At 38.6% G+C, this 16,816-nt stretch overlaps 1 protein-coding gene across 2 annotated transcripts in view; it reads right to left on the bottom strand.

Annotated features, from left to right (window-relative positions):
* TMEM245 (transmembrane protein 245) overlaps positions 1-16,816 on the bottom strand; it is a 103,815-nt gene that overhangs the window by 43,794 nt on the left and 43,205 nt on the right. For both annotated transcript variants that reach the window (XM_060154667.1, XM_060154668.1), the window contains 2 exons: positions 11,165-11,247; positions 7,072-7,162 (listed from right to left, as the gene is read on the bottom strand). In XM_060154667.1, coding sequence (XP_060010650.1) covers positions 7,072-7,162; positions 11,165-11,247 — 174 coding nt within the window. The remainder of the gene's footprint in view (positions 1-7,071; positions 7,163-11,164; positions 11,248-16,816) is intronic.

Genomic DNA, 16,816 nt, shown 5'->3' with positions numbered 1-16,816 from the left:
TATCAATTTTGTTTATCTTCTCAAAGAACCAGCCTTTAGTTTTATTCATCTTTGCTACTGTTTTCTTCATTTCTTTTTCATTTATTTCTGATCTGATCTTTATAATTTCTTTCCTTCTGCTAACACTGAGTTTTGTTCTTCTTTCGCTAATGCTTTAGGTGTAAGCTTAGGTTGTTTACTTGAGATTTTTCTTGTTTCTTGAGGTAGGATTGTATTGCTATGAACTTCCCTCTTAGAACTGCTTTCGCTGCATCCCATTGGCTTTGGGTCATTGTGTTTTCATTGTCATTTGTTTCTAGGTATTTTTTGATTTCCTCTTTGATTTTTTCAGTGATCTCTTGGTTATTTAGTAGCGTCTTGTTTAGCCTCCATGTGTTTGTATTTTTTACAGTTTTTTTCCTGTAATCAATGTCTAGTCTCATAGTGCTGTGGTCGGAAAAGATACTGGATATGATTTCAATTTTCTTAAATTCACCAAGGCTTGATTTCTGACCCAAGATATGATCTATCCTGGAGAATGTTCCATGAGCACTTAAGAACACTAATGATGAAAAATTTGAAAGTGAAATTAAGAAAACACTCCCATTTACCGCTGCAACAAAAAGAATAAAATATCTAGGAATAAATCTACCTAAGGAGACAAAAGACCTGTATGCAGAAAGTTATCAGACACTGATGAAAAATTAAAGATAATATAAATAAATGGAGAGATATACCATGTTCTTGGATTGGAAAAAATCAACATTGTGAAAATGACTCTATTACCCAAAGCAACCTACAGATTCAATGCAATCCCTATCAAACCACCACTGGCATTTTTCACAGAACTAGAACAAAAAATTTCACAATTTGTATGGAAACACAAAAGACCCCAAATAGCCAAGGCAATCTTGAGAATGAAAAACGGAGCTGGAGGAATCAGGCTCCCTGACTTCAGACTATACCACAAAGCTACAGTAATCAAGACAGTATGCTACTGGCACAGAAACAGAAATATAGATCAAAGAAAGCCCAGAGATAAACCCATGCACATATGATCACCTTATCTTTGATAAAGGAGGCAAGAAAATACAGTGGAGAAAAGACAGCCTCTTCAATATGTGGTGCTAGGAAAACTGGACAGCTACACATAAAAGAATGAAATTACAACACTGCCTAACACCATACACAAAAATAAACTCAAAATGGATTAAAGACCTAAATGTAAGGCCAGATACCATCAAACTCTTAGAGGAAAACATAGGCAGAACACTCTATGACATAAATCACAGCAAGATCCTTTCTGACCCACCTCCTAGAGAAATGGAAATAAAAACAAAAATAAACAAATGGGACTTAATGAAACTTCAAAGCTTTTGCACAGCAAAGGAAACCATAAACAAGACCAAAGACAACCCTCAGAATGGGAGAAGATATTTGCAAAGGAAGCAACTGACAAAAGATTAATCTCCAAAATTTACAAGCAGTTCAGGCAGCTCAATCAAAAAACCAAACAACCCAAACCAAAAATGGGCAGAAGACCTAAACAGACATTTCTCCAAAGAAGATATACAGAATGCCAACAAGCACATGAAAGAATGCTCAACATCATTAATCATTAGAGAAATGCAAATCAAAACTACAACGAGGGGCTTCCCTGGTGGTGCAGTGGTTGAGAGTCCGCCTGCCAATGCAGGGGACATGGGTTCATGCCCCGGACCGGGAAGATCCCACGTGTCGCGGAGCGGCTGGGCCAGTGAGCCCTGGACACTGAGCCTGCACGTCCGGAGCCTGTGCTCCACAACGGGAGAGGTCACAACAGTGAGAGGCCCGCGTACTGCAAAAACAAACAAACAAACAAAACTACAATGAGGTATCATCTCACACCGGTCAGAATGGCCATCATCAAAAAATCTACAAGCAATAAATGTTGGAGGGGGTGTGGAGAAAAGGGAACCCTCTTGCACTGTTGGTGGGAATGTAAATTGATACAGCCACTATGGAGGACAGTATAGAGGTTCCTTAAAAAACTAAAAATAGAACTACCATACGACCCAGCAATCCCACTACTGGGCATATACCCTGAGAAAACCATAATTCAGAAAGAGTCATGTACCAAAATGTTCACTGCAGCTCTATTTATAATAGCCAGGACATGGAAGCAACCTAAGAGTCCATCAACAGATTAATGGATAAAGAAGATGTGGCACATATATACAATGGAATATTACTCAGCCATAAAAAGAAATGAAACTGAGTTATTTGTAGTGAGGTGGATGGACCTAGAGACTGTCATTCAGGGTGAAGTAAATCAGAAAGAGAAAAACAAATACTGTATGCTAACAAATATATATGGAATCTAAAAAAAAAAAAAAAAAAAGTTCACGAAGAACCTAGGGGCAAAATGCGAATAAAGATGTAGACTTACTAGAGAATGGACTTGAGGATATGGGGAGCGGGAAGGGTAAGCTGGGACAAAGTGAGAGAGTGGCATGGAAATATATACACTACCAAACGTAAAACAAATAGCTAGTGGGAAGCAGCCGCATAGGACAGGGAGATCAGCTTGGTGCTTTGTGACCATGTAGAGGGCTGGGATTGGGAGTGTGGGAGGGCGGGAGAAGCAAGAGGGAAGAGATATGGGGACATATGTATATGTATAACTGATTCACTTTGTTTTAAAGCAGAAACTAACACATCATTGTAAAGCAATTTTACTCCAATAAAGACGTTTAAAAAAAAAAGTGTATTCTGTTGTTTCTGGATGGAATGTCCTATAAATATCAATTAAGTCCATCTTGTTTAATGTGTCATTTAAAGCTTGTGTTTCCTTATTTATTTTCATTTTGGATGATCTGTCCATTGGTGAAAGTGGGGTGTTAAAGTCCCCTACTATGATTGTGTTACTGTCAATTTCCCCTTTAAGGCTGTTAGCCTTTGCCTTAAGTATTGAGGTGCTCCTATGTTGGGTGCATAGATATTTACAATTGTTATATCTTCTTGGGTTGATCCCTTGATCATTATGTAGTGTCCGTCTTTGTTTCTTGTAATAGTCTTTATTTTAAAGTCTATTTTTTCTGATACGAGAACTGCTATTCCAGCTTTCTTTCGATTTCCATTTGCATGGAATATCTTTTCCCATCCCCTCATTTTCAGTCTGTATGTGTCCCTAGGTCTGAAGTGGGTCTCTTGTAGACAGGATATATACGGGTCTTGTTTTTGTATCCATTCAGCCAGTCTATGTCTTTTGGTTGGAGCATTTAATCCATTTACATTTAAGGTAATTATCGATATGTATGTTCCTATTCCCATTTTCTTAATTGTTTTGGGTTTGTTTTTGTAGGTCTTTTCCTTCTCTTGTGTTTCCTGCCTAAAGAAGTTCCTTCAGCATTTGTTGTAAAGCTAGTTTGGTGTTGCTGAATTCTCTTAACTTTTGCTTGTCTGTATAAAGGTTTTAATTTCTCCATTGAATCTGAATGAGATCCTTGCTGGGTAGAGTAATCTTGGTTGTAAGTTTTTCCGTTTCATCACTTTAAATATGTCCTGCCACTCCCTTCTGGTTTACAAAGTTTCTGCTGAAAGATCAGTTGTTAACCTTATGGGGATTCCCTTGCATGTTATTTGTTGGTTTTCCCTTGCTGCTTTTAATATTTTTTCTTTGTATTTAATTTTTGATAGTTTGATTAATATGTGTCTTGGCATGTTTCTCCATGGATTTATCCTTTATGGGACTCTCTGTACTTTTTGGACTTTCTTGACTATTTCCTTTCCCATGTTAGGGAAGTTTTCGACTATAATCTCTTCAAATATTTTCTCAGACCCTTTCTTTTTCTCTTCTTCTTCTGGGATCCCTATAATTCAAATGTTGGTGTGTTTAATGTTGTCCCAGAGGTCTCTGAGACTGTCCTCAATTCTTTGCATTCTTTTTTCTTTATTCTGCTCCACGGTAGTCATTTCCACTATTTTATCTTCCAGGTCACTTATCCGTTCTTCTGCCTCAGTTATTCTGCTATTGATTCCTTCTAGAGAATTTTTAATTTCATTTATTGTGTTGGTCATCATTGTTTGTTTGCTCTTTAGTTCTTCTAGGTCCTTGTTAAACGTTTCTTTTATTTTCTCCATTCTATTTCCAAGATTTTGGATCATCTTTACTATCATTACTCTGAATTCTTTTTCAGGTAGACTGCCTATTTCCCCTTCATTTGTTAGGCCTGGTGGGTTTTTACCTTGCTCCTTCATCTGCTGCATATTTCTCTGTCTTCTCATTTTGTTTAACTTACTGTGTTTGGGGTCTCCTGTTTGCAGGCTGCAGGTTCATAGTTCCCATTGTTTTTGGTGTCTGCCCCCAGTGGGTAAGGTTCATTCAGTGGCTTGTGTAGGCTTCCTGGTGGAGGGGACTGGTGCCTGTGTTCTGGTGGGTGGGGCTGGATCTTGTCTTTCTGGTGGGCAGGGCCGCATCCGGTACTGTGAACTTAGTATGATTTTAGTCAGCCTCTCTGCTAATGGGTGGGGTTGTGTTCCTCTCTTGCTAGTTGTTTGGCATGGGGCATCCAACACTGGAGCTTGCTGGCCGTTGCATGGAGCTGGATCTCAGTGTTGAGACAGAGATCTCTGGGAGAGCTCTCACCGATTGATATTACAGGGTGCAGGGAGGTCTCTGGTGGTCCAATGTCCTAAACTCGGCTCTCCGACCTCAGAAGCTCAGGCCCGACACCTAGCCAGGGCACCAAGACCCTGTCAGCCACACGGCCAGGTATGTGGGGATTTTCTTGTCTTTGGGGAAGTCTGAGGTCTTCTGCCAGCATTCAGTATGTGTCCTGTAGGAGTTGTTCCACATGTAGATGTATTTTTCATGTATTTGTGGAGAGGAAGGGGACCTCCACATCTTCCTCCTCTGCCGTCTTGAAGGTTCTCCAATTCATCCATTTAAGTGTATAACTCAACAGTTTTTTAGTACATTCACAGTTATGCAACGATTACCAAAATCAATTTTGGAACATTTTCAACCCCGCAAAAGAAAACTCCATACTCTTTAGTAATCAATCCCCCATTTCTCCCCAATCCCCCTACTCCTGAAAACGACTACTCTACTTTGTTTCTGGAGATATGCCTCTTCAACACATTTTACATAAATGGATGTGGTCTTTTATGACCGCTTCTTTTACATAGCCTAATGTTTTCAAGGTTCGTCCATGTTGTAAAATGTATCAGTTCGTCCTTCCTTTTTATGGCCAAATAATATCCCAGTATGTGGATATACCACATTTTATTTATCCATTCATCAGTTAATGGACATTCAACGGTTGCTTTTAGATATTATCCCTGTGTCTTGCAAATGAGGATCACAAATATTTTACAATGTTTCGTAGCAATATCATCTCTCTTCAGCTGTCTTCCCTTTTACACTCTTGAGCAAAAGGTTTCAAACCTATCTTTTCTCTAAGTAATTTGAAATTTACTTCTTTAAAATCTAAGGCACATTTCTCCAGCTATCCAAATTCCCCTTCTTTATCCTTTTCCCAAATATGTAAGAATTCCAGAATAAAAATTTCTCCTGAACAGATAATTCAAAAATTAAATGCTATGCTTTCCATAGAATAAGTCAGGCATATATACATATAAAAGTCTAAAAGCTTCTGCAATGACTGGATCTTTCTTCTATATTAGTTCTGAGATGCATATCCACATACAGTGGACCTTTGACCAACACAGGTTGGAACAGCACAGGTCCACTTACATGTGGATTTTTTTCACTAAATATGTACTACAGTGCTCCACAGTCTGTGGTTGGTTGAATCTGAGGATGTGGAACCAGGTATATGAGCACCAACTGTAAAGTTATATGGGAGTTTTTTGACCACAGAGAAGGTCAGCGCCTCTAACCACCACATTGTTCAAGGGTCAACTGTACTTAACTTTCATTTATTCAATAAATATATTTTTTAAAACTTCCATGTGACAGTTGATTTGGTTATCTGGCATGGACGCAGGAAGATTAGTAACATATTTTTCTCTTAACTTTTAAGTTGACCACAATTCCATCCTCAGGTTAGCAGATTACTGCATGTACAATGTCATTTCCAAGATACCTTTTTTTTTTTGAGATTTTGTTTTTGAATTTTAAACAAGAAATCACACACTAATACTTTTTTTCTGGCACACATCTCACTGCAACAAATCTTGTCAATCCCTAGACAATCCTAATTACTTCAATACATTAAAACTTCAAATTACCTTCATTTCCACAGGCAAAACTAGGGGGAAAAAAAAAGAGATATCCCAAATCCATATCATGGAGTCTGATCTTAGCTGTGATAACTGTGCCTTCTCCTCTGTCTTTCATCTCCCCTTCACTAAGCTTCAGCTTCCTGTCTCTACATCTTGGATCACATAAATACCCCTTCTTAAAATACACTCTTCCTTCTCTGTATTCATCCAGGACCTATCATTCCATTCCTTCAAGGTTTATCTCAAGTGCCACATTAAAGCACTAAACTCAGTTCCAGGCACACACTTCTAGCATACCACAGTAGAAAGAGCAAGGGATTTGGAATTACTCTTCAGTTTGAAACCAAGCTCTGCAATTTACTACATGACCATAGGGAATTTACTTAGCTTTGCTAAGTCTGTTTCCTCATCTATAAAGGGGATAAAATAATTCAGACTACAATAAGTTTCTTGGAAAGATTAAATGAAACAAATTGGAAACTGCCAAGCACAAATAATAAAGCAAATTATCAGCAAATAATAAAATATAATATGTGTTCATACTTTTTTCTCCACAAAGCCTTATTTGTCCACCCAAGCTTAGTGATCATTCTGTTCTAAAGCACAAATAATGAATCAGAACTATCTTGAACATGAAACAAAAGGCCTACCTCTCAGATTGTTCAGGCTATCGGCACTAATCAATATGATCATCCAGAATGTTTAATTTCATCGTATATTGCTTGTTGACTTGCAGATTTAAGCCTATCTCAAAAATAGAAATTGTTCTAAACAGAATCTCCATTTTTGCTTTGTCAAAGCAAGAATCCACTACCAATGAAGACCCTGCAAAGAGAAAGCCGCAAAAAGAGGCTCTTCCCTTACCTTGTGGGTTATCCATTCTCGTCCATACTGATACACATTGTTAGCCGCGGAATTAAGGGCTCTTTGGACTACCTGAGCCTCAGGAAGCCAACTAATTTAAAAATAAAGAAAGAAAAAATGAAAAACTAATATAGTGCACTGCACCAAACTCTTGGAACTTAATTTTTTAAACACCGATTAACTGACATCACACACTTACAAATGTAATAATCTTGTAGTATAATAATAGGAACAGGAAATTTGGATCTCTAAATAGAGATGTGACTTGGGAGAAATTAAGAGCTTTTAAATTACTCCCGTATTTATAGATTCATTAGTGGTTTGAAGAGACTGTTGAATATTTTCAGTTACATGGTACTACATTTTAGGGGAAAATTATAACCTTTATTATTATTCAAAAGTGTGAAATTCACAGAGGTATCTGAATAGATCCTTAATGACTAAGAAACATCTATTAGGCCTGATAAAAAAAAATCTTGCTGTCTGCTGTGAAAACACTTTGCCACTGTGTTCATGCAGGTGTCCGAAGAGCAACAGAGGAGCTGCTGTGAGGCCAAGTCAAAGGCTTTGGCTCAGTCCAGACCTCCTCACAGCCAGTGCCCTCTAGGAGACATGGGGCCAGAAACAACCTGAGCAACCTTTGCTGGGACAAACTGGGACACACCTTGGTCTTATACCAACCACGGCCTCTAAACTGAGCTTCTTGCTTCAGATATTTACTACATCAGCCAATCACTAACTCTCCTAGCCTCAGTCAAAAGGTATCCCTCAGGTGAAACCAAGCTCCTACAATTAGGACTGGCCTACCCTCATCTTCCTGGGTAAAGATTAATCTCTATCACAGTATGACCTACCAAGAGAACAGCCCCAATTAAAAACAGCTTCATCTACTGGGTTCCTCCCAAGTAAGGGCAGGGCTAAGTGACGTTCAGTACCATCGTAGTGCCATCTCCTAATGCAGGTCCTGAGAATCAGCAGGCTTGAGACTAGTGAGTAGTAAGTAGAAAGTGAGTTCTAGACTAACAATACTGTCCAGGAAAAGAATTAAGAGGTGTTCCAACTTCAACTTCATTTTCTCTGAAGCTCTACTAGGCTGATCCTACCCTAAGTCTTTCTAATTTATACTTCAGCTCACCAAGCATCCACAGGAAGTCGAGGTACCTATGTAGGGCACACAAAATGTGTACCACACTGGGAGAAAGTATATCTAATCAATTCTTAACTGTATCACCTCCACTAAGAGCACCCACGTGAATTTCCCACAAGGTCAACTGCCATCTTCAGGACAAGAATCCACTGAGTACTGAGATTTGCAAGAAACTATTCATTCATGACCACCCCCCGAATCTGCTGCAAAAGAATCAGACCTCCCACAAATTACTGGAGTCTAAATAGCTTTTAAATTCTTTCCTGCATAGCATATTATTCAGCAATAAAAAGGAACTTGCTATTGCTACATACAACATCTTCAGTGGACTTCAAGGGAATTATGCTAAGTGAAAAAAGCCAATCTCACAAGGCTGCATACTCTATGATTAGATTTATGTATCATTCATCAAACAACAATATTATAGATACGGAGAACAAAATACTGGTTGCCAAGGGTTAGGAATATGTTGGAGAAGGAGGTAGAGGGTAGGTGTGGCTAAAAGGGGTAGCATGAGGGAGCCTTGTGGTGATGGAACAGTTCTGTATCTTGACGTGGTGTTGATAGCTAATGGGAAGCATGATAAAACTGCAGAGAACACATATAATATACACGCACATATACATACACAAGTGCATGTAAAACTAGTGAAATGTTGATTTCCTGGTTTTGTTATTGTATAGTTATACAAGATGACAACAACAGTAGAGAAGGTGGGGCGAAGAGTCCAGGGGACCTCCCTATACATTTCTTTGCAAGTCCCTGTGAACTTTATAATTATTCCCACATTTAAAAACAAAAACAACTGGGCTTCCCTGGTGGCGCAGTGGTTGAGAGTCCGCCTGCTGATGCAGGGGACACGGGTTCATGCCCCGGTCCGGGAAGATCCCACATGCTGCGGAGCAGCTGGGCCCCTGAGCCATGGCTACTGAGCCTGCGCGTCCGGAGCCTGTGCTCCGCAACGGGAGAGGCCACAACAGTGAGAGGCCCGCATACCGCAAAAAAAAAAAAAAAAACAACCAACTTTCTGAACTACTCTGATCTGGGGCTCCCCAGTTTGTGTGTACCTTCAAAACAATAGTAGAGATAGTACTATTACAATTGAAAGCCAGTACAGAAGGGCTTTGGACTTATTTCCACTACAGAAGAATGACCACCAAAGAAAAAGAGCCCTCTTCTAAGGAGATAATTAAGGCTGCCGATTTTTTAACTTCACTCCAGATCACTCTCCTGAACTGTACACCAACATAACCAACAGCCTACTAGATGCCTCTGCTGACACTTACCATAAACACCTCAAACTCATCAGGTAAAAAGTAAGTGAATTAGTTTTCCCACCATATCTGCTTCTCTGTTTCCTATCTTGGTGAATCCACCATCATCCACTAAGTTCCACAGCTTGAAACATTAGAGTCACGCTAGGTTTCGTTTTCCTATACCCAATTAATCACCAACTAACCCCCTTAAGATCTTACAAATCTGTCTGTCCTGTTCACTCCACAACAACGGTCCACAATTAAGAGCTTTACTGCCTCTCACCTAGTTTTACCCTAGCTTTTAACTCGTCTAAGAGGCTCAAGTCTTGGAACACCTTCCACCTTTTCTCCACAGCACAGAGGGAGACAGTTACAGAATAAAATCTGATCAATGTTACTTCTTATATCCTTCACTAAGACAATGAACATACCTATCACTCTCAGAAGTTTCCCTGCGCCCCTCTGTACTCCCTCCCTGGAACCCACCCCTATCCACACACAGCCACTGATCTATCTGTCACTAGATTAGTGTTTTCTAGAACTTAACATAAATGGACTCATATCATATAGACTCTCTTCTGCTTGACTTCTTTCATTCACCATAATTATTCTGAGATTCACCCACGTTGCCGCATGAACTGACAGTTCATTTTTGTTTAATGCTAAGTATTATTCCCTTGAATGGATATACTACAGTTTGTAACTAATCAGAAATATTGAGAACAAGCACTGAGTATGCTCTGGGTAATAGGAGATAAGTGGGTAGAAATATAACAGAAATCCTTCTGAGAATATTTAAATATGATTCTAAACCAAGTTCAAGGAATGTCCTAAGCAGGTTTTATATAAAGAAATAAAGTCAAGTCAAAGGAAAAAACCAAGTTAAATCTCAATTTATAATCTTAAAACTGGCAGAGTATTTCCTAAAATAAATTAGTGACCACCCTGGCGTTAGTAAAAAAGGTCATGTAATTTGTCATCAAGTTCAATTAGGTGAACAGCATAGTCCAGCTGAACATTCTCCACAAAGACATAAAAACCCTCTCACAGAAGCCAAATTAAACAAGTACACAAAGAAATCCTCTAAGACAGGGGTTAGCAGATTTCTTCTGTAAAGGGCCAGAATGTAAATAAATATTTTAGGCTTTTCGGAACATATAATCTGTATCACAACTACTCAATTCTGTCTGCCTTTGTAGCCCCAAAACAGCTACAGACAACATGTAAATGAATGGGTATAGGTTGTTCCAATAAATCTCTATAAGAACAGGTGGCTGGATTTGGCCCTGAGCCACAGTTTGCAACACTGCTGCAAAAACGATACAATATGGGAACACTGATGACTGTGCCATGGGGGACCGTCACAAATTCCTTAGCCTTTGATCCTGCATCCTCATCTGTGAAATGGGGATAATCTCTTCAACCTACTGAGGAACACATAACACAATGTAGGTGAAAGCTTAGTAAGTCACAAACACGTGGAAAACTGTGAATCTCAATTCAAATATACGAACTCCCCCCTCCCCACCATCCATTACATGCTATTCTTATGCAAAAATGACAACGTTCATCAAAGCCTTGGCAAATTCTTTTCTCTTCCAAGGTAACTGTATCAATGAAGATCATTTCATGCAAACAGACATAGAACCTTGGCCAACCATCTCTATTTTTGTCAAAACAACATTCTTACTTTGCCCACTCAGGGTGATTTGCTAGAGTTTCATTAATCAAATTGCTTGTGACTTCAATCATGTGTACACTCTCTTGATGTACCTGTATTATGGATAAGAAGAGAAAAGAATCTCAATAAAAATTAAACTCAATTTAACATTTATTTTCTACACTATTATTGGAACAATGCTTTTAGAGTCAAGTAATTATACATCTTAGTTTCAATTAACTTAGAGCCCTCCACTGAATAGCCGCTATCCATAATGTCCTAGGACACAAACTATGGGAAATAAATTGTGCAGAACAGCTCCCTATCTTCAAGCTCAACAATGGGGGGAGAAATGTAAATAGACACAAATACTTCCAAATATATACAACAAAAATATATAGATATATTTAGTTCACATAAGTGTATGTGTGTATAGTGTATGTACGTGTGTGTGTGTATATATATATGCAATATCAACACTACATGGGCTTTAGAATTATAAGGCAATGTGAGACATACAGGGAAATAATCAACCGAGTAAGGTTTGTGAGTAAAGTAACCCAAGTGAAAATGAATCTCAGAATTTATCCCCCTCAAAATGAGGGGGATAAAAAAGGAGAAGCCAATGTCAAGGAACATGTTCTATATGATTTTACTATTTTTGAAAGTATTAAATGGAGATTGGTTCAAGATGGTGGAGTAGAAGGACGTGCACTCACTCCCTCTTGTGAGAGCACTGGAATCACAGCTAACTGTTGAACAATCATCGACAGGAAGACAATGGAACTCACCAAAAAAATACCCCACATCCAAAGACAAAGGAGAAGCTGCAATGAGATGGTAGGAGGGGCAGAATCACAATAAAATCAAATCCCATAACCACTGGGTGGGTGACTCACAAACTGGAGAACAATTATACCACAGAAGTCCACCCACCAGAGTGAAGGTTCTTCACCCCATGTCAAGATTCCCAACCTGAGGGTCCAGCAACGGAAGGAGGAATTCCCAGAGAACCAGACTTTGAAGGCTAGCGGGATTTGATTGCAGGATTTGGAAAGGACTGGGGGAAACAGAGACTCCACTCTTGGAAGGTACACACAAAGTAGTGTGCTCATCAGGATCCAGGGGAAAGCACACTGACCCCATAGAAGACTGAACCAGACCTATCTGCTAGTGTTGGAGGGTCTCCTGCAGAGGCAGGGGGCGGCTGTGGCTCACTAAGGGGACAAGGACACTGGTAGCAGAAGCTCTGGGAAGTACTCCTTGGTGTGAGCCCTCCCAGAGTCTGCCATTGGCCCCACCAAAGAGCCCGGTAGGCTCCAGTGCTGGGTCGCCTCAGGCCAAACAACCAACAGGGAGGGAACCCAACCCCACCCATGAGCAGACAATCAGATTAAAGTTTTACTCAGCTCTGCCTGCCAGTGCAACACCCAGCTCTATCCACCACCACTCCCTCCCATCATGAAGCTTGCACAAGCCTCTTAGATAACCTCATCCACCAGAGGGCAGACAGTAGAAGCAAGAACTACAATCCTGCAGCCTGTGGAACAAAAACCACAATCACAGGAAGATAGACAAAATGAAAAGGCAGAGGACTATGTACCAGATGAAGGAACAAGATAAAACCACAGAAAAACAACTAAATGAAGTGGAGATAGGCAACCTTCCAGAAAAAGAACACAGAATAATGATAGTGAAGATGATTCAGGACCTTGGAAACAGAATGGAGGCAAAGATCAAGAAGATGCAAGAAACGTTTAACAAGGACCTAGAAGAATTAAAGAACAAACAGAGATGAACAATACAATAACTGAAATGAAAAATACACTAGAAAGAATCAATAGCAGAATAACTGAGGCAGAAGAATGGACCTGGAAGACAGAATGGTGGAATTCACTGCCACGGAACAGAATAAAGGAAAAAGAATGAAAAGAAATGAAGACAGCCTAAGAGACCTCTGGGACAACATTAAACGCAACAACGTTCGCATTATAGGGGTCCCAGAAGGAGAAGAGAGAGAGAAACGTCCAGAGAAAATATCTGAAGAGATTATAGTTGACAACTTCCCTAACATGGGAAAGGAAATAGCCACCCAAGTCCAGGAAGTGCAGAGAGTCCCAGGCAGGATAAACCCAAGGAGAAACACGCTGAGACACAGAGTAATCAAATTGACAAAAATTAAATACAAAGAAAAATTATTAAAAGCAACAAGGGAAAAATGACAACATACAAGGGAACTCCCATATGCTTAACAGCTGATTTCTCAGCAGAAACTCTACAAGCCAGAAGGGAGTGGCAAAATATACTTAGGGTGATGAAAGGGAAAAAACTACAGCCAAGATTACTCTATCTAGCAAGGATCTCATTCAGATTTGACGGAGAAATCAAAAGCTTTACAGACAAGCAAAAGCTAAGAGAATTCAGCACCACCAAACCAGCTTTACAACAAATGCTAAAGGAACTGCTCTTACTGGGAAACACAAGAGAAGAAAAGGACCTACAAAACCAAACCCAAAACAATTAAGAAAATGGTAATAGGAACATACATATCAATAATTACCTTAAATGTAAATGGATTAAATGCTTCAACCAAAAGACACAGGCTTGCTGAATGGATACAAAAACAAGACCCATATACATGCTGTCTACAAGAGACCCACTTCAGACCTAGGGACACATACAGACTGAAAGTGAGGGGATGGAAGAAGATATTCCATGCAAATGGAAATCAGAAGAAAGCTGGAGTAGCAATACTCATGTCAGATAAAATAGACATTAAAATAAAGAATGTTACAAGAGATAAGGAAGGAAACTGCATAATGGTCAAAGGACCAATCCAAGAAGAAGATAAAACAATTATAAATCTATCTGCACCCAACATAGGAGCACCTCAGTACATACGGCAAATGCTAACAGCTATAAAAGAGGAAATCAACAGTAACACAATAATAGTGGGGGACTTTAACACCTCACTTACACCAATGGACAGATCATCCAAACAGAAAATTAATAAGGAAACAGAAGCTTTAAATGACACAACAGATCAGACAGATTTAATTGATATTTATAGGACATGCCATCTGAAAACAGCAGATTACACTTTTTTCTCAACTGCACATGGAATATTCTCCAGGACAGATCATATCTTGGGCCACAAATCAAGCCTCGGTAAATTTAAGACAATTGAAATCATAATAAGCAACTTTTCGACCACAATGCTGAGATTAGAAATCAATTACAGGGATAAAAACGTAAAAAACACAAACACATGGAGGCTAAACAATACGTTACTAGATAACCAAGAGATCACTGAAGAAATCAAAGAGGAAATCAAAACATACCTAGAAACAAATGACAATGAAAACAGGACGATCCAAAATTTATGGGATGCAGCAAAAGCAGTTCTAAGAGGGAAGTTTATAGCAATACAATCCTACCTCAAGAAACAAGAAAAATTTCAAATAAACAATCTAACCTTACATCTAGAGGAACTAGAGAAAGAAGAACAAACAAAACCCAAAGTTAGCAGAAGGAAAGAAATCATAAAGATCAGAGCAGAAATAAATGAAACAGAAACAAAGAAAACAATAGCAAAGATCAATAAAACTAAAAGCTAGTTCTTTGAAAACAAAATTGATAAACCTTTAGCCAGACTCATCAAGAAAAAGAGGGAGAGGACTCAAATCAATAAAATTAGAAATGAAAAAGGAGAAGTTACAATGGACACCACAGAAATACAAAGCATCATTAAGAGACTTCTATAAGCAACTCTATGCCAATAAAATGGAAAACCTGGAAGAAATGAATAAATTCTGAGAAAGGTATAACCTTCCAAGACTGAAGCAGGAAATAACAGAAAATATGAACAGACCAATCACAAGTAATGAAATTGAAATTGTGATTAAAAATCTTCCAACAAACAAAAGTCCAGGACCAGATGGCTTCACAGGTGAATTCTATCAATTAGAGAAGAGCTAACACCCATCCTTCTCAAACTCTTCCAAAAATTGCAGAGGAAGGAACACTCCCAAACTCATTCTATGAGGCCACCATAACCCTGATACCAAAACCAGACAAAGATACTATAAAAAAGAAAATTACAGACCACTATCACTGATGAATATAGATGCAAGAATCCTCAACAAAATACTAGCAAACAGAATCCAACAACGCATTAAAACAATCATACACCATGATCAAGTAGGATTTATCCCAGGGATGCAAGGATTCTTCAATATATGCAAATCAATCAATGTGGTACACCATATTATCAAATTGAAGGATAAAGACCTTCAATCATCTCAATAGATGCAGAAAAAGCTTTTGACAAAATTCAATACACATGTATAATAAAAACTCACCAGAAAGTGGGCATAGAGGGAACCTACCTCAACATAACAAAGGCCATATATGACAAACCCACAGTAAACATCACTCTCAATGATGAAAAATGGAAATCATTTCCTCTAAGATCAGGAACAAGACAAGGATGTCCACTCTCACCACTATTATTTAACATAGTTCTGGAAGTCCTAGCCACAGCAATCAGAGAAGAAAAAGAAATAAAAGGAATACAAATTAGAAGAGTAAAACTGTCACTGTTTGCAGATGACATGATACTATACATAAAGAATCCTAAAGATGCTACCAGAAAACTACTAGAGCTAATCAATGAATTTGGTAAAGTTGCAGGATATAAAATTAATACACAGAAATCTCTTGCATTTCTATACACTAACAATGAAAGATCAGAGAGAAATTAAGGAAACAATCCAATTCACCATCACAACAAAAAGAATAAAATACCTAGGAATAAACCTACCTAAGGAAGTAAAAGACCTGTACTCAGAAAACTATAAGACACTGATGAAAGAAATCAAAGGTGACACAAACAGATGGAGAGATATACCATGTTCTTGGATTAGAAGAAGCAACACTGTGAAAATGACTCTACTACCCAAAGCAATCTACAGATTCAATGCAATCCCTATCAAATTACCAATGGCATGTTTTAGAGAACTAGAACAAAAAAATCTTAAAATTAGTATGGAGACATAAATGACCCTGCAATAGCCAAAGCAATCTTGAGAAAGAAACACAGAGCTGGAGGAATCAGACCCCCTGACTTCAGACTATACTCCAAAGTTACAGTAATCAAGACAATATGGTAACTGGCACAAAAACAGAAATATAGATCAATGGAACAGCATAGAAAGCCCAGAGATAAACCCACACACCTACAGTCAACTAATCTATGACAAAGGAGGCAAGGATATACAATGGAAAAAAGACAGTCTCTTCAACAGGTGGCACTGGGAAAACTGGACAGCTACATGTAAAAGAATGAAATTAGAACATTCCCTAACACCATACACAAAAATAAAGTCAAAATGGATTAAAGACCTAAATGTAAGACCGGACACTATAAAACTCAGAGGAAAACATAGGAAAAACATGCTTTGACATAAGTCACAGCAAGATCTTTTTTGACTCACCTCCTAGAGTAATGGAAATAAAAACAAAAATAAACAAATGGGACCTAATGAAACTTAAAAGCTTTTGCACAGCAAAGGAAACTATAAACAAGATGAAAAGACAACCCCTCAGAATGGGAGAAAATATTTGCAAACGAATCAATGGACAAAGGATTAATCTCCAAAATACACAAACAGCTCATGCAGC

The sequence above is a fragment of the Lagenorhynchus albirostris genome, chromosome 7, assembly GCF_949774975.1.
Source record: "Lagenorhynchus albirostris chromosome 7, mLagAlb1.1, whole genome shotgun sequence".
NCBI lineage: Eukaryota > Metazoa > Chordata > Mammalia > Artiodactyla > Delphinidae > Lagenorhynchus > Lagenorhynchus albirostris.
This window is presented reverse-complemented; position numbering and strand designations above follow the sequence as displayed.